We start from the raw sequence: 20,742 nt of genomic DNA on the forward strand, positions 1-20,742 counted from the left end.
AAGCGGTCAATCTCCGCGTGCATCCTTTGACGTCACGCGTGCAGATATTCCTAATCGTCGGGCTGTCAATTAGGGGAACCCTTACATTTTTGTTCTGTATACGCCCCATGAGTGTTTTTCAGGGAATCCAGTATTTTTCTAGTAAGATTGGATGTCTCTATTTTCCATATATACCAAAATTGCCATACTTTTATTGGAAATAAGCACCCGGTAAATACTTTTTCTGGGAACGTGTCTTTAAGTAAAGGGATAAACAACCATTTAACCTATTGTTATTGGAATATATGAAGACGATATTGTGTAAACACAAATACGTGACGCCAAGTGGTCGAAGCATCCCACATAATATATAAATACATCTCTGCCGAATTTATAGTATATTACAGTTCGGGTGGTGAGAGATTGGCCATCATCAGCATCAACATGACTTTCTTCATGTCTTTGAGTCTATTATTCGTTGCGTCGGTGATCTTAGACAATAATCTTTCGGTTGCTGAAACAGGTATGTTTGATTTATGTATTTGTTATTTAACACGGTTAAACAAATAAGGAATGCTAAGCAGTAAAAATAAACGACCTAAATTGATTTAAAACTTTGTTGTTTTTTAAGTTTATTTGATGAATTATTTTAAATTATATAATTTTGATTTTAATATATCAACTCTAGTCAAAACCGACAACTTAAGTTTAAAATTTCCAGTCCAAAGTTAAATTCACAAGAGTACTTTTCTCAAAATCTTAGTTTTAAAGGAGCTAAGTCTCTAACTCAATATTTTCCATAATATTCGAAACTAAAAACACGATTTAGAATTCAATTTTGATCAATTTCAATCAATATTGGTGTTGTTATCTTGCCGTGAAACTATAGGATCCTAATATCCAATATTTAAGACGTAATTAACATTTTATAATTAGTACACGAGTCCTGTACCCTATGTCTTCGGGTGCCATTTTGTAACGAACAAATAAAAACATATCTTACAACACAATGTGGGACTAATTAGTAAAGGCTGATTCACGACAAAATAATAATTTAAAAAACGTGTCGACCAATTTGAACTGTTTGCGTATTTCACCGAACAGAATCGATTAGAAATTTCAACATTTTTTTCAAAAATTGAATATAAATATACACACATTCATATTACTTTAATGTGTGCTTTAGTACCATTTTTGTCTGTTTCAAGTTTACAAAATCGTGGCAATCGTTACGGAATCTTCCTGCGGGATTATTGTAACAGAAAAATGTCTGATAATATCTGACCCCCACTCCGCCCCCCCCCCCCGCCCCGCCCCAACACGTAGTTGATATATAGAGAATACAATAAATAAATATATTGACACTTAAAGTCTCTAAACGTCATTGCGTGATTGCGTATTCCTTGCAAACTCTAAAGGGAATATCAGTCCCAAAATGAATAAATTCCGTTCAGTAGTTAAACAGATTTAAAATACAGATGTGACGTCACCCTTTGATGTTGGCGTACCATTATTTCAAATAATCGCACGGGCAACTTGCCAATAGTACTTTATTCATACCAGTGAGATATTGGACTAGTGTGACGTAAAAGCTCGTGCGGAGTGTCAGTATTTTAAGATGTTTAATGGTCTCGAGCTTACGACATTGCGTAATATATTGTAAAAACATTCGGGCCTACGGCCCTCATGTTGTTACAATATATTACTTAATGTCTCGCTCTCGACCATTAAACAATACATAATGAGGAATATTGAAAATTTCGTAACATTCGGCATCCTCTACTGACGATAAAAACAGGATGCTTAAAGCAGTCAAGATTCAAAACGATCAAATATGTGGTCAAAATTTATATACATGTATCTTATTTATATATATAGAAGCCGTGAATGTACACACGTGCTATTCAAAATTGACAGAATAGAATTTTAATGAACAATATTATCTCAATGCGGCTTATCTTTTCCAATATGATGAGATGGGCATTAAGTTAAATGACACTAAATATATACCCTTAATGGTATATCAAGAATGTTTTAAGTAACACTTATCAATAAAAAAAAATATTTGTTCATGGTTTTAATAATATTATGGCCAGGTTTCTAAAAACGTCCTTAGTTTAATTAAATACGGAAGCATACGCCTCGTACCGTAGTATGTTCGCCAGTGTTATTATGTGGCGACAACTTCTTTTTCTTCGAAAATTACAAAAAAAACTATAATATAAAAAAAAAAATTAAAACATAAATAAAATCCGGAAAAGAATCAATTGTTGAAATGCCAGGAAAATATTTACCGATGTCAATCCAACATTATAAATTTACTCCCAGTTGTAAGTCTTTATGGCTGCTTATACACCTCCTGTTCTTTTCATTTACTTTGGACAGAGCTGAATGCTTTCGATTTACAAACATAAATGAACTCTTTTTCCTGCAAAGATATCGTAAGTGCTTATTTATATATACAAACAAGGAAACTTTCGGTATACATATATGCTGGGTCGGATAAACCTTATGGGGGGCCCGGGAGAAGTTAATAGGGGGGGGGGGCTTGTATCTGAACATAAATTTCAAACTTCATTGAAGGTACGAATCCCAACCAGTCCTTTTTTAAAAGACAAACTTTCAATAACGTATGACGGCTCTCTTACATTTTCTGACGAACTGGGGGCATTGTAATAATATAGATATCTGGAGATCAAGCAAAAGTCAAAATTACCCATACAGTCCATTTGTGTGTAAAAAGGGTCCTATTGAACGCCAGAACTGTGGAAGTGGTGTAATCACAGATAATCTCAAGAAATTCTACAACCCGAAGGTTTCGCTATGGGTACTGATTGTGTGCCTTATGTATCAAGATTGTTATATTCATATGAGTCACAATAATTTATACATATGTATAATTTTATACCGCGTCGCGACTCTTTCCAGAAACTCGTGTATTCCGTTTTCCAATACATGTTATTTGTGAAGAAACGCTGTAGAAAGTAATAAAGCAGTTGATCAACCTGGTAATTAAAAAAGACCTATATTTAGAAATATATACAATATAATTTAATATAGTTAATCGCATAATTCCCAGCCACACACCTTTATTCCTACTAAAAATGGATGCCGAATCCAAATTGTCACTTGGTTCCATCTTTTTTTTGATAAGTACATTGAGCCTTGCTATCATGGTAAAACAAAATTAAGAAGCCCGAGAAAAAACTGGCTGTGGCATCCGGTTAGAGGATAAGGGTATGTGATTTATATTATGAACTGCTAGATGCTTGTTTGATTTTATATTTAGTTTGTTTTGCATTGTTATATTTATATTTTGCTGTATACCATGCTAGTATCCTCGCAATTTATAATATCAGCTTTATTACCCCTAATATATTGCTTGTTTTTAAAAGCAACATATAACACAAATCTGAATGTAAAAGATGAAAGCGGTCACACCAAAAAAGAAAGAGACATAATTTCTTTTATATGGCATTATCAGAAATAAAGATGGCATTTTGGAGCTTAGCAGACTACCTATTAATTATTTTCAGCGAAGTACAGTATAAAGTACATAATTTGCGTTTTTAATAGGCGCTTTCATAATGCTACATACATGTAATATACTTGCATGGTATTGATTCTAGAATATTTAAATAATGAATGAAAAACAAGGTGGGTTTATTTAAATAGCTGGAGTACCGGTGTGCGTTACATTGCAAGGAATGTAATAAAAGTCACGTATGTTTATGAATATTGATGATATGCTGTAAATAATACATGCATTAATATAACGGTACTTAAACATAGAAAAACATAAAGATTTAGAACCTACAAATGGACGGTGTTATGCAAATGTGATTTAACCCCAAATTTGAAATTTTGAGAAAACACCGAAAATAGAAAATAGAACCCATTCCAATAAAGAAAAAAATTCAAAGTCCCAGAAAACTTTTGTCACTTTAACATCATGAAATACAATATAGGACTAAAATGTACTAAAATAATAGTTGAAATATGGAATAGTAACCATGGTAACGCATGAAATGTGATTAGGTCATTTTTGCGTAACTTCCAACCAAAATAATCTTAATTTGCGTAATTTTGCCCCAAAATGATACAATTGATTAAACTAATTATTCATCACTAAACTCCAATTCAAAGTCTATGATTCCATTAAAGCTATCAATGTCTTTTCTTAAATTTATGTCACAATCAAAGCCAGTATAAAACTGTGTGCTATCACCAGGAATAGTGTGCTTCAAATTTTGGATATCCTTCGCACAAAAATTAAATAGAGTGTGGTGAGGTTGTGGTGAAATGCGGGAAAACTCTTTTAAGTGAGAAGGCATTTTCATGTTCTCACTATGCGTACACAATGCCCCCGCTACTCTCTTGGCACACACAATTTGCGCCGCACAGCAACGTCTCCACCGCTCTCAACACGACGCTCCAGCCCCATCATTGATACGCTGTTACAATGCTTTCACAGTGATTAGTGGATCATTGGTCTGTAGGACAGATACTGAGCCTTATATTAGGAGATCTAAAAAATAACCTAACTTCACACATAAATCACGACTTCGCTACGACCTAAAAAATAATCTGCCAGATCGTGTATGAAAGCGGCATGGACGTGGCGAGATCTTTGTGAGCATTGTATCGAGAGGCAGTGAAAGCGGGGACAATGTAGTGGAAGCGAAGCATATACTGAGAGAAGAGCGGGATGTGGAGAGAGGGGATGGGTTGGGGCGGGGGCATAGCGAGGACTTTGTTTTGTCTGAAGGGGACTATACGAAGCCCGTAATAGAGGCGTGAGAGCGTAGCACGATCTGACTGGTCTAAAGGGAGCTTGATGAGATTTTTGTCAACGTACTAAGAGTGCCACCATGGGCGTTCTATCCCGCTCTCTGTACGCTGTTAACACGCATTCTTTTCCATCGGGGATCTGCCTGATTTTTGAAGTCAAAGCAAGGTTGTGGTGTATGTGTGAAGGGGGTACACCTCTCTATTACCAGCATGTAGTCACCAGAAGTAAAAAGGCACTGCTGGCGCTTCAATGCGCATTTTAAAACACCAAAATCGGAATCATTGGGAAGAAAATTGTGTTTCAATACCCTAAACCGAAAATGGACAGTGTGAAGAGAAAGATCTAACCATCAACATAATTACCAGAAGACTGATCTAACCCACACATAGCTTTGTTATGCAAAATACATTTTCAGAAATAACAGTGATCTAACCCACTTATATCAGACTTGTTTAATAAGCAAAAGGAGCCAGAGTATTTTGTAATGATGTTCTACTAAACAATCTATAAATAACTTTGCTCTATTAATAGATATCAGTTAGAACAATATTGCATATCAATCGTCACGAATTCTTAAATCGAAACATGTACTAAAACGATTTTTGGAAATTTGAGGGTTAGAACACATTTGCACAACACCGTCCAAATAGCAAATTAATCGAAATTTATATTCGAATTTCAGTTGTAATTATTTTCTCAAAATTTTGAATATATTAAAAATATTATCTCATTGTGTTCTAGGAAGGGTTTCCTTGCATCGTTATCGTCGAGCAGTAAGTATTTACACCACATAGCTTTACTTATCTTTCCCTACAAGTTACGTAACAGGTAATGTATTTTCTTTTGAAGACCACAAAATATCGTCATTTTTGATTTTCGGAATACACCGAATTATTATATAATATTTAAGGTATCTTTCCCTACAAGTTACGTAACAGGTCATGAATTTTCATTTGAAGACCACAAAATATCGTCATTTTTGATTTTCGGATTACACCGAATTATTATATAATATTTAAGGTATTTAACGTTTTATTTTAAAGGCATGTGATCCTAAATATTCGGAAATCAACCCCCAACATTCTATGTGTCTTGATGACGTTGGTACGCCGGTAACATTAACCCAAGCTGAGAAACAGTCTATTGTTGATATGCACAACAATCTTCGAGAACTTCAAGATTTACCTCAAGCTACCAATATGCAGAAAATAGTAAGTCGAGAGAGAGAGAGAGAGAGAGAGAGAAAGAGAGACGGGGGGGTTAACGTCCACTCGACACAAACTCGGTCATTCCGGGACTAACATATGTTTCAATTTTATTTCATTACTTCGCTTGCGCGTAGGGATCTTTAGCAGTGGGAAGAAACCGGAAAACCAGAGAGGCTGGACAGGCGACCTTACTCCTTGTCACGTACAAAGGGGGAATCGAAACCACGCCTCTTCACTCAATGACAGACGTTATGATGCAACGCGCATGCGTTAACCATACGGCCACCTAACCCGCCAAGTCGATAATGACGCATGATATTGTTGTGAATCGTCAAACGCAGAAGATAGTAATTCTCTTGTACATAATGCCTATGTGATATTGATTAATATCACCAAGTTCACTTCAATAAACTCCACTTAAAATTCAAAATAGGCAATAAAATCTGTCGAAAGGAATTCGTAAGTGACAAGTCTTCTTTTCATTCTCCCTGTACCCATTATTGTTATTTGGGTGTTGTCGACATTGCTATTTCGGAATTTTATTCCAATTTCGAAAGTGTATGGAAATGAGGTACTCCATTCCGATTATTTCATGTTGTTTGAATTTATACTAGAAGACCATGTGGGTGGAAACGTTAACAGATGACGGTATTTTAAATATAATTTTAATTTGATGTTCTATTTAGGTTTGGGATGAAGACATAGCCAAGGTTGCATCCAAATGGGTTAATCAATGTGGCAGTGGTGCCACAGCTCACGAAGACAGCTCGGATAAAAGAGAAGTGCCATGTAGGTTAAAGTATTAATATTCTGAAGATGTCTACAGGAAGAATGATCTGTTGAAGTCTAGAGCTAATTTGTCACCGTGTGTTCAGGTTGTTGGCACAATTCTTGTATCGTGCTTGGTGATAACAATTCGAATTTCCTGGCCTTGGTAATTACTAACGACGGATATTTTACCTAATCTAAGCATTTCAAAATTGAAGTATATCACCCCCCACCCCTTAATGATCAACAAACAATTTATTATCAAAATCGTCGACAGTGTGGTTGAGGTAAGGTTAAGATTCGCGACCGTTCATTCTTATCCCTAACAATATTACCAAAAACATTTATGTATTTCCCCAGCTCTACCAGGTGTGCATATAGGACAGAACGCTGCCAACGGTTATGCCACATTTGAAGATGCTGTACAAGGCTGGTATGATGAAGTAAAAGATTTCTCGTATGGGCAAACTATGGAAATTGGTCTAATTGGACATTTTACGCAGGTGAAGCAGAACACGTGATTTATCTTTCAGTATCTCAGTTATTCTACTGTTGATCACATTATGTGAGGGCAACGTTAGTTTTAGAAAAGAAGGCGAAAACTATATATAGATTTTTTCATGCTTTTGGGTATTGACAATCATGGAAAAATATATTTTTTAAGACAATTGAAATAAAAACGAACCGACTTTAAGAAATAGCTAATATTTCGAGAAATTCCCAAATATTGAAAAGCACAATACGTCGTTTTTGTCTTTTTCTAATCAGAAGAAATATATTTATAAATAAAATAAATTGTATACTAAGTTATGTATATAATTATTGTAAATCTTTGATTTATGGGATATTTAACCTTTATTGTTTCTACTTATTGCTATTTATTTATTAGATTGTCAATGCTAATGTAGCAAGAATAGGCTGTGGTAAAGCTATGTGTAATGGTACACCCCATTACGTATGTGACTATGCAAAAGCGTAAGTAGAAATCACTACCATACTCTCCTTGTCTGTGAACATCTGGTCATTGATATAAAGGTAGTCGAATTAACCCAACCTATATTGACTAACATACCACTACAAAGAATAACAGTCTGGACAAAATATCAGCCATTTTTCTAAATGGCTATTGGCTGTTCAAGCAATGACATTACAGGTCATGTTCTCCCCATCAATGCATTATGATGGTCATTTGTCCTGTCAACCAATCGTTGACCTTTGACATTTTATATAAATTTTGCGATATTTATATTCATTGTAGTGGAAGTGAGAGACAATTGTTATGGGCTGGAATGATCAGGATTATAATCTGGGTCTTTTCACTAGAAAGAGTTCAAAATAAGAAACTTGAGTAAATTATTGATACATATTTTGTTTCGAAAACTTTTCTGTAACTGATGAAACTCAAATGCCCGCATTTCAGTCAATTTTCAAGCTACAGACCACAAATTTGACACAGTTTCTAGTTTTTACATGTACAATAACACATAATTTTTCCTAATTTTTTCGAGGGGGTTGATTTCCAAAATTTCTGAAAATTGACCCACTTGACATGGTCCTCTAGTATAAATTCAAACAACATGGAATAATCGCAGTCAAACAAAGATATTAATTTTTAAAAAGGCTACCAATATTTTCGGACAAATGTTCAAATATTAAGATAAATGATAATTTATTGTGTTAAATCGAAGATATTAAATTCATTCAGAAAAAGGATTATCTGTTTAATTATTTTCAGACAAATGTTCGATGAATTGTCAAAACCCTACGAAACGGGAAGTATAGCTGCTCAGTGCCCGAATAACGTCGACAGTAGTGGTAAACTGTGTGGTGAGTATATTTCGGCCATGCATATTACTATCACTAACATGTCTTAAGATTTGTTTCCACGTAGGGATCGCGTGGCGGTGGGGGTGGTGGAGGAGGGGGGGGGGGGTGATGTTAAGCCGCGACTTGGCCCACAACTCAAGTAAAATGGCACTTTCAAGGACATAACTGTTAAATTATGCTTCTTAGTTCACCGTTATGTCTACTAATCCACGTTATCGTTTATCGGCGAATTCCCGTGGACTATGGAAATCGGCATGATTTGGTGCCAAGCTACGCACCCAAATTTATGATCTTCATCGTACGAAAGGTCTGGCCAGTTATACACATTTGACGGTATTTTTCTGGATAATCAACCACATAAAAACAAACTTCCTGCTATACATTGCCAATGGGACATAAATTAGCTAAATTCAAGAAAGAATTGCGACCCTTCCCGAAAAAGATCCCATAATTCATGCACGATATGCACAATTATAAACAAACATGGATCGTGAAGACGAATTAGGATTGATACAAACCATACATATGATCCTTGAGATAAATTTTACAATCAAAAGCTTAGGAGTGTTGGATTTTGAAATGGCAAACAAATTAAGTGTGTTAAATATCTTTATTTAACGTCCGCTTCCACCGAAGTGATATCGCAAGATTAAGTTCATTCGTTCGTGCGATTTTTCGTCCGCTTCCAACCAGGCTGTTATCGCAGACAAGCAATACGATATTATGGACAGGTTGATTTAATTAAGTTATTTACATTTAAAGGCGTAATATATACTCTTAAAAAAAGTAGAGGATATTCAGAAAAATACAAAACTGCGGAAATGCACTGCTGTTTTATTAAAGGTAACCAGTGTATGTTAAAACAGGCCAATTGCCTACACATGAACATAAACAGTTTATATGGGCGGCTTATCTGACGGCCCCATTTCACTCGCAAAGAGATACACTGTCAAAAGTGAAAATGGACGTTTTTGATTTTTGTCTTAATAATGAGTAATTGCTCCACCAATCCTCAGACATTCAGCAATTCGTCGTGGCATTCTCCTAACCAACCGTCCAATCACGATTTGGGACAATCTGACCCACTCCTCTTGCAGTGCCACGGCCAATTCTTGCAGTGTTATCGGTTGACGTTGACGTCTCCGATCAAATTAAACGTAACACACTAAAGCACAGATACGCCAAACAGTAAATCTTATGCAAGAACCGATAGGAAAGAAAACATGGATAGGATAAACCAGCAACCGGCAGTTTTCATCAACTCTTTCTTGAAGTGTCAAATTTGACAATGAACCCCTCCTACGTGTATGGCGCTATTGCGTGTCGCACACGCAGTTCAGTGGTTCTGTTGGGGCGATAAGTTCTTCTTCATCTGTGAATTTACTCTTAAAGCATGTCAAGTGTCCATGACTATTTGTCATATCACAACCTGCATAGGTATTTGCATTTCAATATCCCCTATTTTTTTTGAAGAGTATATATAAAAAAAGAAAATGGGTAAAAACATATGGAAGACCAACCAGCTCTTTATTCAGTGTTCTTAGTTCATAGTCCTTAATTCTTATTTCTTCATTTATTGTCGTATTTCGACATTTGTACACTAAAATTAACATTTGTATCTTAAAATCATTATTTGTTTTTCAAATTAGATATTTGTTATATCAGATTTGTAAAATGTATTTTTGTTTAATTTGATTTTTATACGCCCACATTTTCATGTGGACGTATATTGTTGTCCGTCCGTCCACACTCTACAGGACACTCTACAGGTCACAACAATACTTGAAATATAGGTTTATCTCCCTCAGATCTCGGTTCTTTTCGATATTGGCATGTATTATGGATTATGGCCCCTGATTGTATGAAAAATCTCTTTTTTACCTTGTGGACCCTATAGAGGTCACAGTTTTTATCCGATTTTGTTGAAACTTGAAATGTAAGTTTATAACCCAAAGATCTCGGTTACACCCTAAGGATGATTGAGTTCAAATTTTATGAAAATCGGACCAAAACTGAAAGACAAAATGGCCGCCTCTCGTTCTCAAATGGCGTAAAAATATGGTATATCAAGGTTGTGGACCCTTTAGAGGTCAGAATTTTCTTCTGATTTTGATGAAACTTGAAATGTAAGTTTATAACTCAAACATCTCGGTTCCTTTCGATATTCGCGCATATCGGATCGTAACTTCCTGAATTATGGCCCCTGATTGTACGAGAAGTCGCGTTTTGAGCTTGTGGACCCTATAGCGGTCATAATTTTTATCCGATTTAAAAAACCGTTTTAATATATCACCGTTACACCCTAAGATTGGTAGAGTTCGAATTTCGTAAAAATCAGACCAAAACTGACAGACAAAATGGCTACCCCTCGTTCTCAAATAGCGTAAAAATATGGTATATCAAGGTTGTGAACCCTCTAGAGGTCACAATTTTCTTCTGATTTTGATGAAACTTGAAATGTAAGTTTATGACCCACAGATCTCGGTTCCTTTCGATATTCGCCAATAACTTCCTGAATTATGGCCCTTGACTGTACGACAAATCGCGTTTTTAGCTTGTGGACCTATAGCGCTCATAATTTTTATCCAATTTCAAAAACCATTTGAATATATCACCGTTGCACCCTAAGGTTGGTTGAGTTCGAATTTCGTAAATATCGGACCAAAACTGACGGACAAAGTAGCCGCCCCTCGCATATGCACGAATATCGACAGGAACCAAGATCGTAACTTCCTGAATTATGGCCCTTGATTGTACAAAATTTAGAGGTCACAAATTTTATACGATTTAAAACAAACTTGTCAATTATCACCGTTACACACTAAGATCTTGGCTCCTTTTGATAATCGCGCATATCCGAACGTAACTTCCTGCATTATGGCCCCTGATTGTTCGAAAAATCGCATTTTTAGCTGTAGATTCTCTAGAGGTCACGATTTTTTTTCCGATTTTAAAAACCGTTTAAATATTTCACCATTCCACCATAATGAAGGTTGAATTCTAATTTCGGTAAAAAAAATCGAAATGAAACTGCCCGACAAAATGGCCGCTCTTTGTACGCAAATTGTGTAAAAGTATGCAATACAAAGGTTGTGGACCCTCTAGAGGTCACAATTTTTATCCGATTCTGATGAAAGTTAAAATATTTCTTTATATCCCAAAGATCTTGGCCCCTTTTGATATTTGCACAGTTCTGTCCAATAACTTTCTGGATTATTGTCCCTGATTGTACAAAAAATCCCGTTTGTTTTTAGCTTGTTCTCTATCCATCTCTTGCAAAATGTGGGCGTATCCTGCCTGGCAGCCGCTGGTATTTTAATATAAAGACAAAATTTATTTTAGTAAATCAAAAAAATCTACATTTACATTTCATCATAGACATACAACGAAAAACTATGGTGGCTGATTGGTATCATGTCGTGCTGTCGTGGTGTCGCCCTTCATAAGGCGACAACCCGATAACCAGGCATCACGACATCACGATATTATAACCCGACACCACGACAACCCGACATCACGACATTTTTAACCCGACACTACGACATTTTCACCCGACACCACGACATTAAGAATGTCGTAATGTCGCGTAAAAATGTCGTATTGTCGCGTAAAAATGTCGTGATGTCGTGATGTCGTGATGTCGGGTTGTCGTGTTGTCGGGTTGTCGACTTTATTTATTAATGTTGAAGCGACCATGAATAATAGAGTGCTGTCCCTTGCCGAGATCATGTCAGCCCTCACTATCTCATCCTTCACTAAGAATACTTACCCTTCACTAACTGCGAATCAAGCTGGCCCTCACTACCAAATTACGGGTCTTAATACGAAATTCCAGATATCATGCTACATATCAGTAGAAAGCACGTTTACTGTTCTTTTCAATTATATAAATAATTTTCTGGCACATTTATATTTACTTGCCTTGAAAAGTGAAAAGGGGGTTTTCTCCGGGTCCTCCGGTTTCCTCCCACTCCTAAAGAACCCTACGCGCAAGCGAATTGTTGAAATAAAATTAAACCATACGTTAGTCCCGAAATGATCTAGTTTTTGTCGAGTGGACGTTAAACTCTATTCATGGCCGACACCACGACAACCCGACATCACGACATTTTTCGCGACAATACGACATTTTTACGCGACATTACGACATTCTTAATGTCGTGGTGTCGGGTGAAAATGTCGCAGTGTCGAGTTAAAAGTGTCGTGATGTCGTGATGTCGGGTTGTTGGGTTGTCGTGGTGAATAATAGAGTGTTATCCCTTGCCTAGATCAAGTCAGCCCTCACTATCTCATCCTTCACTAAGAATACTTACCCTTCACTAACTGAATGGAGGGGGGGGGGGGTGGATGGTCGGGTTGGGTCGGGTTTGGAGGGGTATTTAAAAGTTAAAATACGGGTTATCGTGTAATGCATGAGCGGAAAGTATTTATTGATTTATTTATCCCTCTTTCAATATATTGCTTATTCCTTGGTAAATTCATGATTACATGATTTAGAAGAGATTAAACACGCTTCCGTTTGAAAAAAGAAATATGTCATTATCAGACAAAAACTTATTCGTGAAAATAGACTACTTTCCATTTATTTTCTTTCTGGAAGCCCCTACCCGATTAGCCATACTACGCACGTGGTTTCACTAGAGTCGCGGTCATCGAGCGATTTTTCTTGTTGTGTATATGCTTGCTCGATTCCCGATTATTGTATGGTGACTTATTGTATGCCAGGTTGATTTCCGTTCATTTCGTCATTATATTCCGGTTCGATGGATTTCGACAAATGTTTTTGGAGAAATGTTATTGAAGGAATGTTTTTGGAGAAATGTTTTGTAAGTTTTGTATTTGGAAATTTGTTGTTCGAAATTTGTTTTTCGTTGTGTGTCTATCATGAAATTTAAATGTAGATTATTTAATTTTATCTATATATTAAAACAAAATTAAATTAAACAAAAATACACTTTACAAATCTGATATGACAAATGTCTGATTTGTAAAACAAATATTGATTTTAAGATACAAATGTTAATTTTAGTGTACGAATGTCGAAATACGACAACAAATGAAGAAATAAGAATTAAGGACTATGAATTAAGAAATAAGGACTAAGAACATTGAATAAAGAGCTGTTTGGTCTTCCATAGAAACACAAAATAAAAAGGTTGGGGTCGTTTTTGCGGAATGAAAAAAAAGCCGTGGGAAGCCAACCCGCTTGCTTTATGTGGAAAAGCGAAGTTTTCGCAATAAAAACCACATAGCCGAACCCGTGGATTATTTACATATTAAAAACTGTTTGTCCAAGTAATACCATACATGTATAGCTAAAAGTCCTTTAGAACGGTTCAAAACTGCAGCGTTTAAAATCATATATAGTTTACATTCCATTAAAGATTTTCTTGTGTGTGACCCTTCCCAGATAAAAGTTACCCGAAAAGAAGAAGAAGGGCCAACAGCAACACAGAACAGAACAATTTAACAGGTCCCTATTCCCCTTGTCATTCATTCCCTAATATATTAATTATTAAAACATACAGTAGACTGAACCGCCATACTCTCCTACAACATTAGTTCCTTCCGTTGTAACTAGATATGTTGTTCCCTACCTTAATGTCAGTTTATTTATTATGATATTGTTAAAGCATCCAGGTGGCTTAGCCGCCAACCTGGTCTACAGAAGCAGTTATCTTTCCATGACCAATGCTCTTTTTTTCGACTTAATTTAACAGTTAATTCCCTATTCTGCTATGAATTTTGAGATCGCTTCATAAATCTTATATGGCATATTCCAAGGGGAAAAGATTGACAATTTCGAGGGAATAATGAAGTTTGGCACCTTCCATTAAACTTCTTACATAGTCTTTTCTCTTCCAATTTATTGCTGGCAGTGACGACATAATGTCGCCTCATTCACACTTCACTAGTTTATAGTTATGATCGGTTATTAAATCTTCACTTCCCAGTCTTGTGATTAGCCCACAAAATTTGCGCGATGGCTGATTGACGTCAGTATTTACATTTTGGGGGGAATAATGAAGTTTGGCACCTTCCATTAAACTTCTTACAGGATCTTTTCTCTTCCAATTTATTGCTAGCAGTGACGACATGATTAACGGTTAAAATGTTGCCCAATTCACACTTCACTAGTTTATGGTTTTGATTGCTTATTAAATCTTCACTTCTCAGTCTTGTGATTAGCCCACAAAATTTGCGCGATGGTTGATTGACCTCAGTATTTACAATCAGATCATTATTTAATTTGGATCTAAAAGTATTTGCTCTGGCCAACTTAATTCTGCTAAGGGAATCTGACACACAATGACTGCTCTTTGAAAGGTGGATGACACAAGCCACTCAAGATACTGCATTTAATATTTTCTGCTGTATAGATGGAACATCCATCTGGTAGCCTTTTTTTATTTTCACATGAGCTGACCATTTTTCGTTCATGTTGTGGATTTTCTTTCTTTTTAACATCATTCCTTGGGCTTATATCAATGTTTGGATTTAATAAAGCCCATGGGGCTTGATACGAAAACACACTGTCAGTAATCTGATAGTGATGTAATCTTAGGTCTTTTAATAAATCATTTGCTCTGTGACAATTTCGAGCAAGATTAAGGGGCATGGAGTGGCTAATCAATCGAACATACGAAATGAATATATAGTTTTAATTAAATCATCTTCTTGTTCCTTCTCTTTAACGATAAACATAAACAAACACAAACATCATAAAATATATAGATCTACTAATTAGAGATACATTCATATTGATTCTAATGTATGTTGACATATTTAACAGATTGTGGTGGAAAAATTTGTTTAAATGGTGGAACTATAGACCTGGCTACCTGTACATGTGCATGTTTAACTCTTTATAAGGGCAGTGACTGTTCTGAACGTGAGTATTTTGTTTTATCAAAATCATAAATTAACAGTAGCTAATAATTTGCATATGTTTTTGACAATCTTTTCAAATAACTCAAGATCTACCCACCTCTACAGGAAAAAAAAATAATAATAATTATTTTCATTTATACAGTGAATTGTCCCGCTAATGATGGTCAATTTTGTAACAATGGCTATGAAAAGGCACATTGTGGTATATACAGCAATGTCCCCACTGAGTGTCCCTACATGTGTGACATATGCCAGGCTGGTAAGATAAGTTTTATATTATCAATTACTTATTGGATATTTCGACTTTATGGATCCACAGTCTACTTTAAATTAGACCACACTGCCTGTTCAACTGACCTGATATAAACTTTAATGATAATCGTTTAGATATTTTCACTGCCTCAGATCAGACATCAAATAGAACCGATGCTGCTAAAGCAGCAGAGCAGACCAAAAATGCTCCAACGTCGGATCCAAAAAAGATCTAATTTTTAATCTTGACGTGCTCAACTGTTTTAGATTACATAAAAATACATTCAAATAAATGAATGAATGAATAAATGGAATAGTTTTTAAGGTCCTACGTTTTCACCGACTGGCGGTATAAATGAATGAATGAATAAATAAATGAATGAATACAAAATTATAGGAAGTAGCTGTAATTTGAATTGTCAAAATGGCGGTATTTTGGACTCTGTTAACTGTCGATGTACTTGTGTTGGAGACTATTCTGGTGATCAGTGTGAAACTGGTATGTACACTATATTATACACATCCCTAATCCTTGACGTAAAAGTTATGGCCGATTCTGTATTCTACGTTCCCATAAAGATAATCTAATAAAAATAAATAACAACCACTTCTTTTTACATTTAAATAAGTGTCTCTTTTTTTTGAAAAAAAAAAAGAAAGTGACCTGTCACATTAAAAAGCTAAATTTCCAGGCTTGTCTTCATAAAAAATGTTTTTATGTACATGGGATGAATGAAATACGCATTTACCGTCACAATAACATAATTACGTTTTATAAAAAGTAGGCACAATAATATATAAAAATCTATCCAGCTCAAAACTTTAACCGCGAAAAGTTTGTCGGACAGAAAAGTCACAGCATTGGAAAGAAGTCATGAAGCAGATATGACAGAAGCATAACCAGGTATGATTAAAATATAAAAGATACTGATAAATAATGTGTTTAATATTTTTTCTTAACGTGTAACCTAATAGCCCCTCTGTGTACTCTAACATGTGATGTAAATGGTGATTTAATATCAAGTGGTACAGAATGTAGATGTCAATGTAGAAATGGTTATACAGGAACAAACTGTCAAACACGTTAGTTATATATCTGTATCTCGGTGATGGTTTAATAATTTGCTATGCAGAGAGAAAAGACCAAACTGTTTATTTCTGTTGATGATGGTTTATACATTTTGATTTTAAAGTTTATTGTAAAGCCGGCGTGTACTTAACATAAATATTCATAAAAGAATAAAACAAAAATACGTCCAGGTAAAATATTCACCACTTTACTTCATTCTGACATATATTAAATCATATGAGCTAACTGTCTATATAGGCATCTTCAGATATTAATAATGTATACAAATAGTTAAAATTTAACCATGGCAATGGATTATAAATAATATCAGGTAACGTACAACAAAAGGTTATGAAGTATATAATACATAATATGACATTGATTTACATAGTCTTCCTGGTATAATCTGACAATAGTACAATGAAGGAGTAATGAGATGAAAACAATGTGCATAGATCAATTATGTAATCTGGCTATAAATTTAACCTTTCATTAGGGTTTATATCAAACTTATACCCTAATAAACCGGTAATAATAATGATGAATTACAGGGTTTAAAAATTCCTTTATATAGTGTCGAAGTAAAAAGTGTAAAAACATATATTAAAAATTGTCTAGATATTATTATTAGAATATTAACAGGGTGGGGTGGGGCAAATAAAACATTTAAATCGAGTAAGAATTGGTCAATAAAATGTGATTCCATATTACGTCTTTTGATCATATTGTCAATTTTGACTTTATAAAAAGGGAAAATACTGAATTTAATATTTAAATTTTTAAAATGTTTAGAAACTTTCATAGGATTAGTTTGTATACTCTGTTGCCTGTGTACTCGGGTGCTTGCGCGTAGTTTAGTATATACCGCAGTCACCTATATAAAATGTATTGCATTGGTTACGCACAAGAACACAAATTTAACTTTTAGTACCACAATTCATATTATCACTGATTTTAAACGTATAATTAGTATTAGAAAATGTGAATTTAATATTAATAATCATTGGCAACATTTACAAAGAGGGCTTTGACACTTAGAAGTTGAAATTTAGCTCTAGTAACTAATTTTTTAAGGCTAGGATGTTGACGTTTACTATTAATTAAATCTATGCTATGGAATTGATTATTAAGATTACCATTAGAAAGTACACCATTCTGCGTATCATAAATATGATGAAAACGTATTATTTTGAGGACTGTGTGTCGAAATAAAGTCAATACAAGAAGAGGTATACCTTTCTCTTGGCGTTCTTAATGCTTCAGTAGTTAGACCCCTAGCTTTTTCAATACCTATGTTAATAACCCCAACTGGACAATTTTTTTTCAATAAGTCGCATCTCAATTCATCAAGTCGCCGAATTCTGAGATCTTCGTCTATAACTATAGTGCATATATATAGTCTTCTGGCAAGAAAAATGGTATATTAGTTTTAACTTGACGAGGATGACATTTTTTTTCCATTTATTATATTATATTAAAACTGGTGTGTACTTAACACAAAGATAATATATTTTATATGTTGTAAAGTAGGCGTGTACTTAACTCCATGATATATTATATATTTTAAAGCTGGGAGCTGTACTTAACTCAAAGATATATATTATATATACTTTTTATAACAATTTTGACCTAATAGCCCCTCCATGTACTCTAACATGTGATGTAAATGGTGATTTAATATCAAGTGGTACAGAATGTAGATGTCAATGTAGAAATGGTTATACGGGAACAAACTGTCAAACACGTTAGTTATATATCTGTATTTAGGTGGTGGTTTAATAATTTGCTATGCAGAAAGAAAAGACCAAACTATTTATTTCTGTTGATGATGGTTTGTACATTTTTGATTTTAAAGTTTATATTTTAAAGCTGTTGTGTACTGAACTAAAAGATATGTTATATATATTTGCATAATAATATTATTTCCACATTTTAACCTATTAGCCCCTCCATGTACTCTATCATGTGATGTAAATGGGGATTTAATATCAAGTGGTACAGAATGTAGATGTCAATGTAGAAATGGTTATACAGGAACAAACTGTCAAACACGTTAGTTATATATCTGTATCTCGGTGATGGTTTAATAATTTGCTATGCAGAGAACAGTCCAAACTATTTATTTCTGTTGATGATGGTTTATACATTTTAATTTTGAAGTTCATTGTAAAGCAGGTGGGTACTTAGCTCAAAATAGTAAAGTACCTGGATCTAAACATACATATATAAAAATACGTCCAGGTAAAATAAATCACCACTTTACTTCATTCTGACATATATTAAATCATATAAACTTGCTGTCTGTCCTCTATAGGCGTCTTCTGATATTAATAACGTATACAGATAATTAAATTTAACCATACATATGTACATTCGTAGAATAATACATTTCCATGGCAATGGATTATAAATAATATCAGGTAACGTACAAAAAAGGTTATAAAGTATATAATATGAATATCGTTCTGTTTTAGTTTTTAACAATTGTACTTTTCTAACTTATCATTAGAAAGTAGAACATTCTCGGTAGGTATCATAAATATGTTGAAAAGAATATTACGAGTATGTCGAGGATTGTGTGTAGAAATAAAGTTAACACAAGCAGAGATATTTTTTCTCTTGGCGTTCTTAATGCTCCAGTAGTTAGACCCCTAGCTTTTTCAATAACCCCAACTGGACAATTTTTTTTCAATAAATCGGATCTCAATTTATCCAGTCCCCGAATACTGAGATCTTCGTCTATAACTATAGTGCATAGTCTTCTGGCAAGAAAAAATGGTATGTTGTTTTTAACTTGACGAGGATGGCATTACTTGTAAGATAACTAATATTTCTCTATTTATTATATATATTAAAGCTGGTGTGTACTTGATTTAAAGATAATATATTATATACTCTTCCAAAAAAGAAACGCATAGTTACATTTTGTCGTCGGTATACCCTCGCTCCACCATCGCCTAATTGCAACAGGAACCGCGACTCGTCGCTGAACCAAAATGTTCTCCAGCGTGGCTGTCACCATACCCTGTGTGTCTTAACCCATTGAAGTCGATTTGACGGTGTCGGCGTATTTCAAAACAGCAGCTTTAACGGGACGTCTGATCTCCTACGCCGTCCAGGAATTGCTGTTGTAGTGGAGGTCGCTGTTGTGAACCGTTTCTGCAAATGACGTAACCGGATGTGACGATCCAGGGCAGGTGGGGTCACTCTTGTTTGGCCTGAGCTTGGGCGTTCTCGTGTTGAACTTCGCTGTCGGTACCTATCCCAAAGGCGAGAGCTGGTACTCTAGGAAACATTTAACAACCTGGCTACATCTGTCTGGGATTCACTTGCCTGTAACCGACCAATACCGTTGTTGTATTGGTCTTCATTCAGATGTGGCATCACTTGGCTGGTTGAGTGTTTACATATGCAACTGATTTTGAAACCGAGAATCCCGGGATTTTAAAAGCCTTAGATTTGGGTTTCATGCGAAAAGCTTGCGAAGTTGTTAAACTTATGTGTCTTGGTGCAATCAAGCGCAAACAAATATGGCCAAAAGGTAGAGGCCCGACATTTAAAACCTATAATGATTTTTTTTTTATTCTTACATAATGTCATTGAAAACAAGTAACATTTATGGAAACAAAGATCCCGTTCAAATAAAAAAAATGATGAAATATGGGCTACGCGTTTCCTTTTTGGAAGAGTATATATTATATATTTTGAAGCTGGTGTGTACTTAAATCAAAGATATATATTATATATTTTATAATAATATATTTCCACAATAATAAACCTAATAGCCCCCCCCCCCCGCCAATGGATGCCATGTACTCTAACATGTGATGTAAATGGTGATTTAATATCAAGTGGTGCTGAATATAGATGTCAATGTAAAAATGATTATACAGGAACGAACTGTCTCTATCTCGTTGGTGTTTTATTATTTAAAGCGAAACGATCAAGTGGCTAAC

At 34.9% G+C, this 20,742-nt stretch overlaps 1 protein-coding gene across 7 annotated transcripts in view; it reads left to right on the plus strand.

Annotated features, from left to right (window-relative positions):
- The first annotated feature begins 305 nt into the window (after nt 1-305).
- Nucleotides 306-20,742, plus strand: part of LOC126828353 (cysteine-rich venom protein Mr30) — a 36,525-nt gene continuing 16,088 nt past the window's right edge. For 3 of the 7 annotated variants that reach the window (XR_008788879.1, XM_050558078.1, XM_050558085.1), the window contains exons 1-13: nt 306-502; nt 5,513-5,544; nt 5,815-5,982; nt 6,666-6,768; nt 7,108-7,250; nt 7,637-7,722; nt 8,483-8,574; nt 15,368-15,466; nt 15,608-15,724; nt 16,115-16,216; nt 16,693-16,800; nt 18,423-18,530; nt 18,731-18,838. Coding sequence is in view for 6 of the 7 variants with exons in the window: in XM_050558078.1 (XP_050414035.1) it covers nt 424-502; nt 5,513-5,544; nt 5,815-5,982; nt 6,666-6,768; nt 7,108-7,250; nt 7,637-7,722; nt 8,483-8,574; nt 15,368-15,466; nt 15,608-15,724; nt 16,115-16,216; nt 16,693-16,800; nt 18,423-18,530; nt 18,731-18,838 (1,345 nt within the window). In the remaining variant the exon portion in view is untranslated. The remainder of the gene's footprint in view (nt 503-5,512; nt 5,545-5,814; nt 5,983-6,665; nt 6,769-7,107; nt 7,251-7,636; nt 7,723-8,482; nt 8,575-15,367; nt 15,467-15,607; nt 15,725-16,114; nt 16,217-16,692; nt 16,801-18,422; nt 18,531-18,730; nt 18,839-20,742) is intronic. The other 4 variants (XM_050558086.1, XM_050558088.2, XM_050558087.1 and 1 more) reach the window with 4 other exon arrangements.

This window comes from Patella vulgata, chromosome 7 (genome assembly GCF_932274485.2).
Source record: "Patella vulgata chromosome 7, xgPatVulg1.2, whole genome shotgun sequence".
NCBI classification, from domain to species: domain Eukaryota; kingdom Metazoa; phylum Mollusca; class Gastropoda; family Patellidae; genus Patella; species Patella vulgata.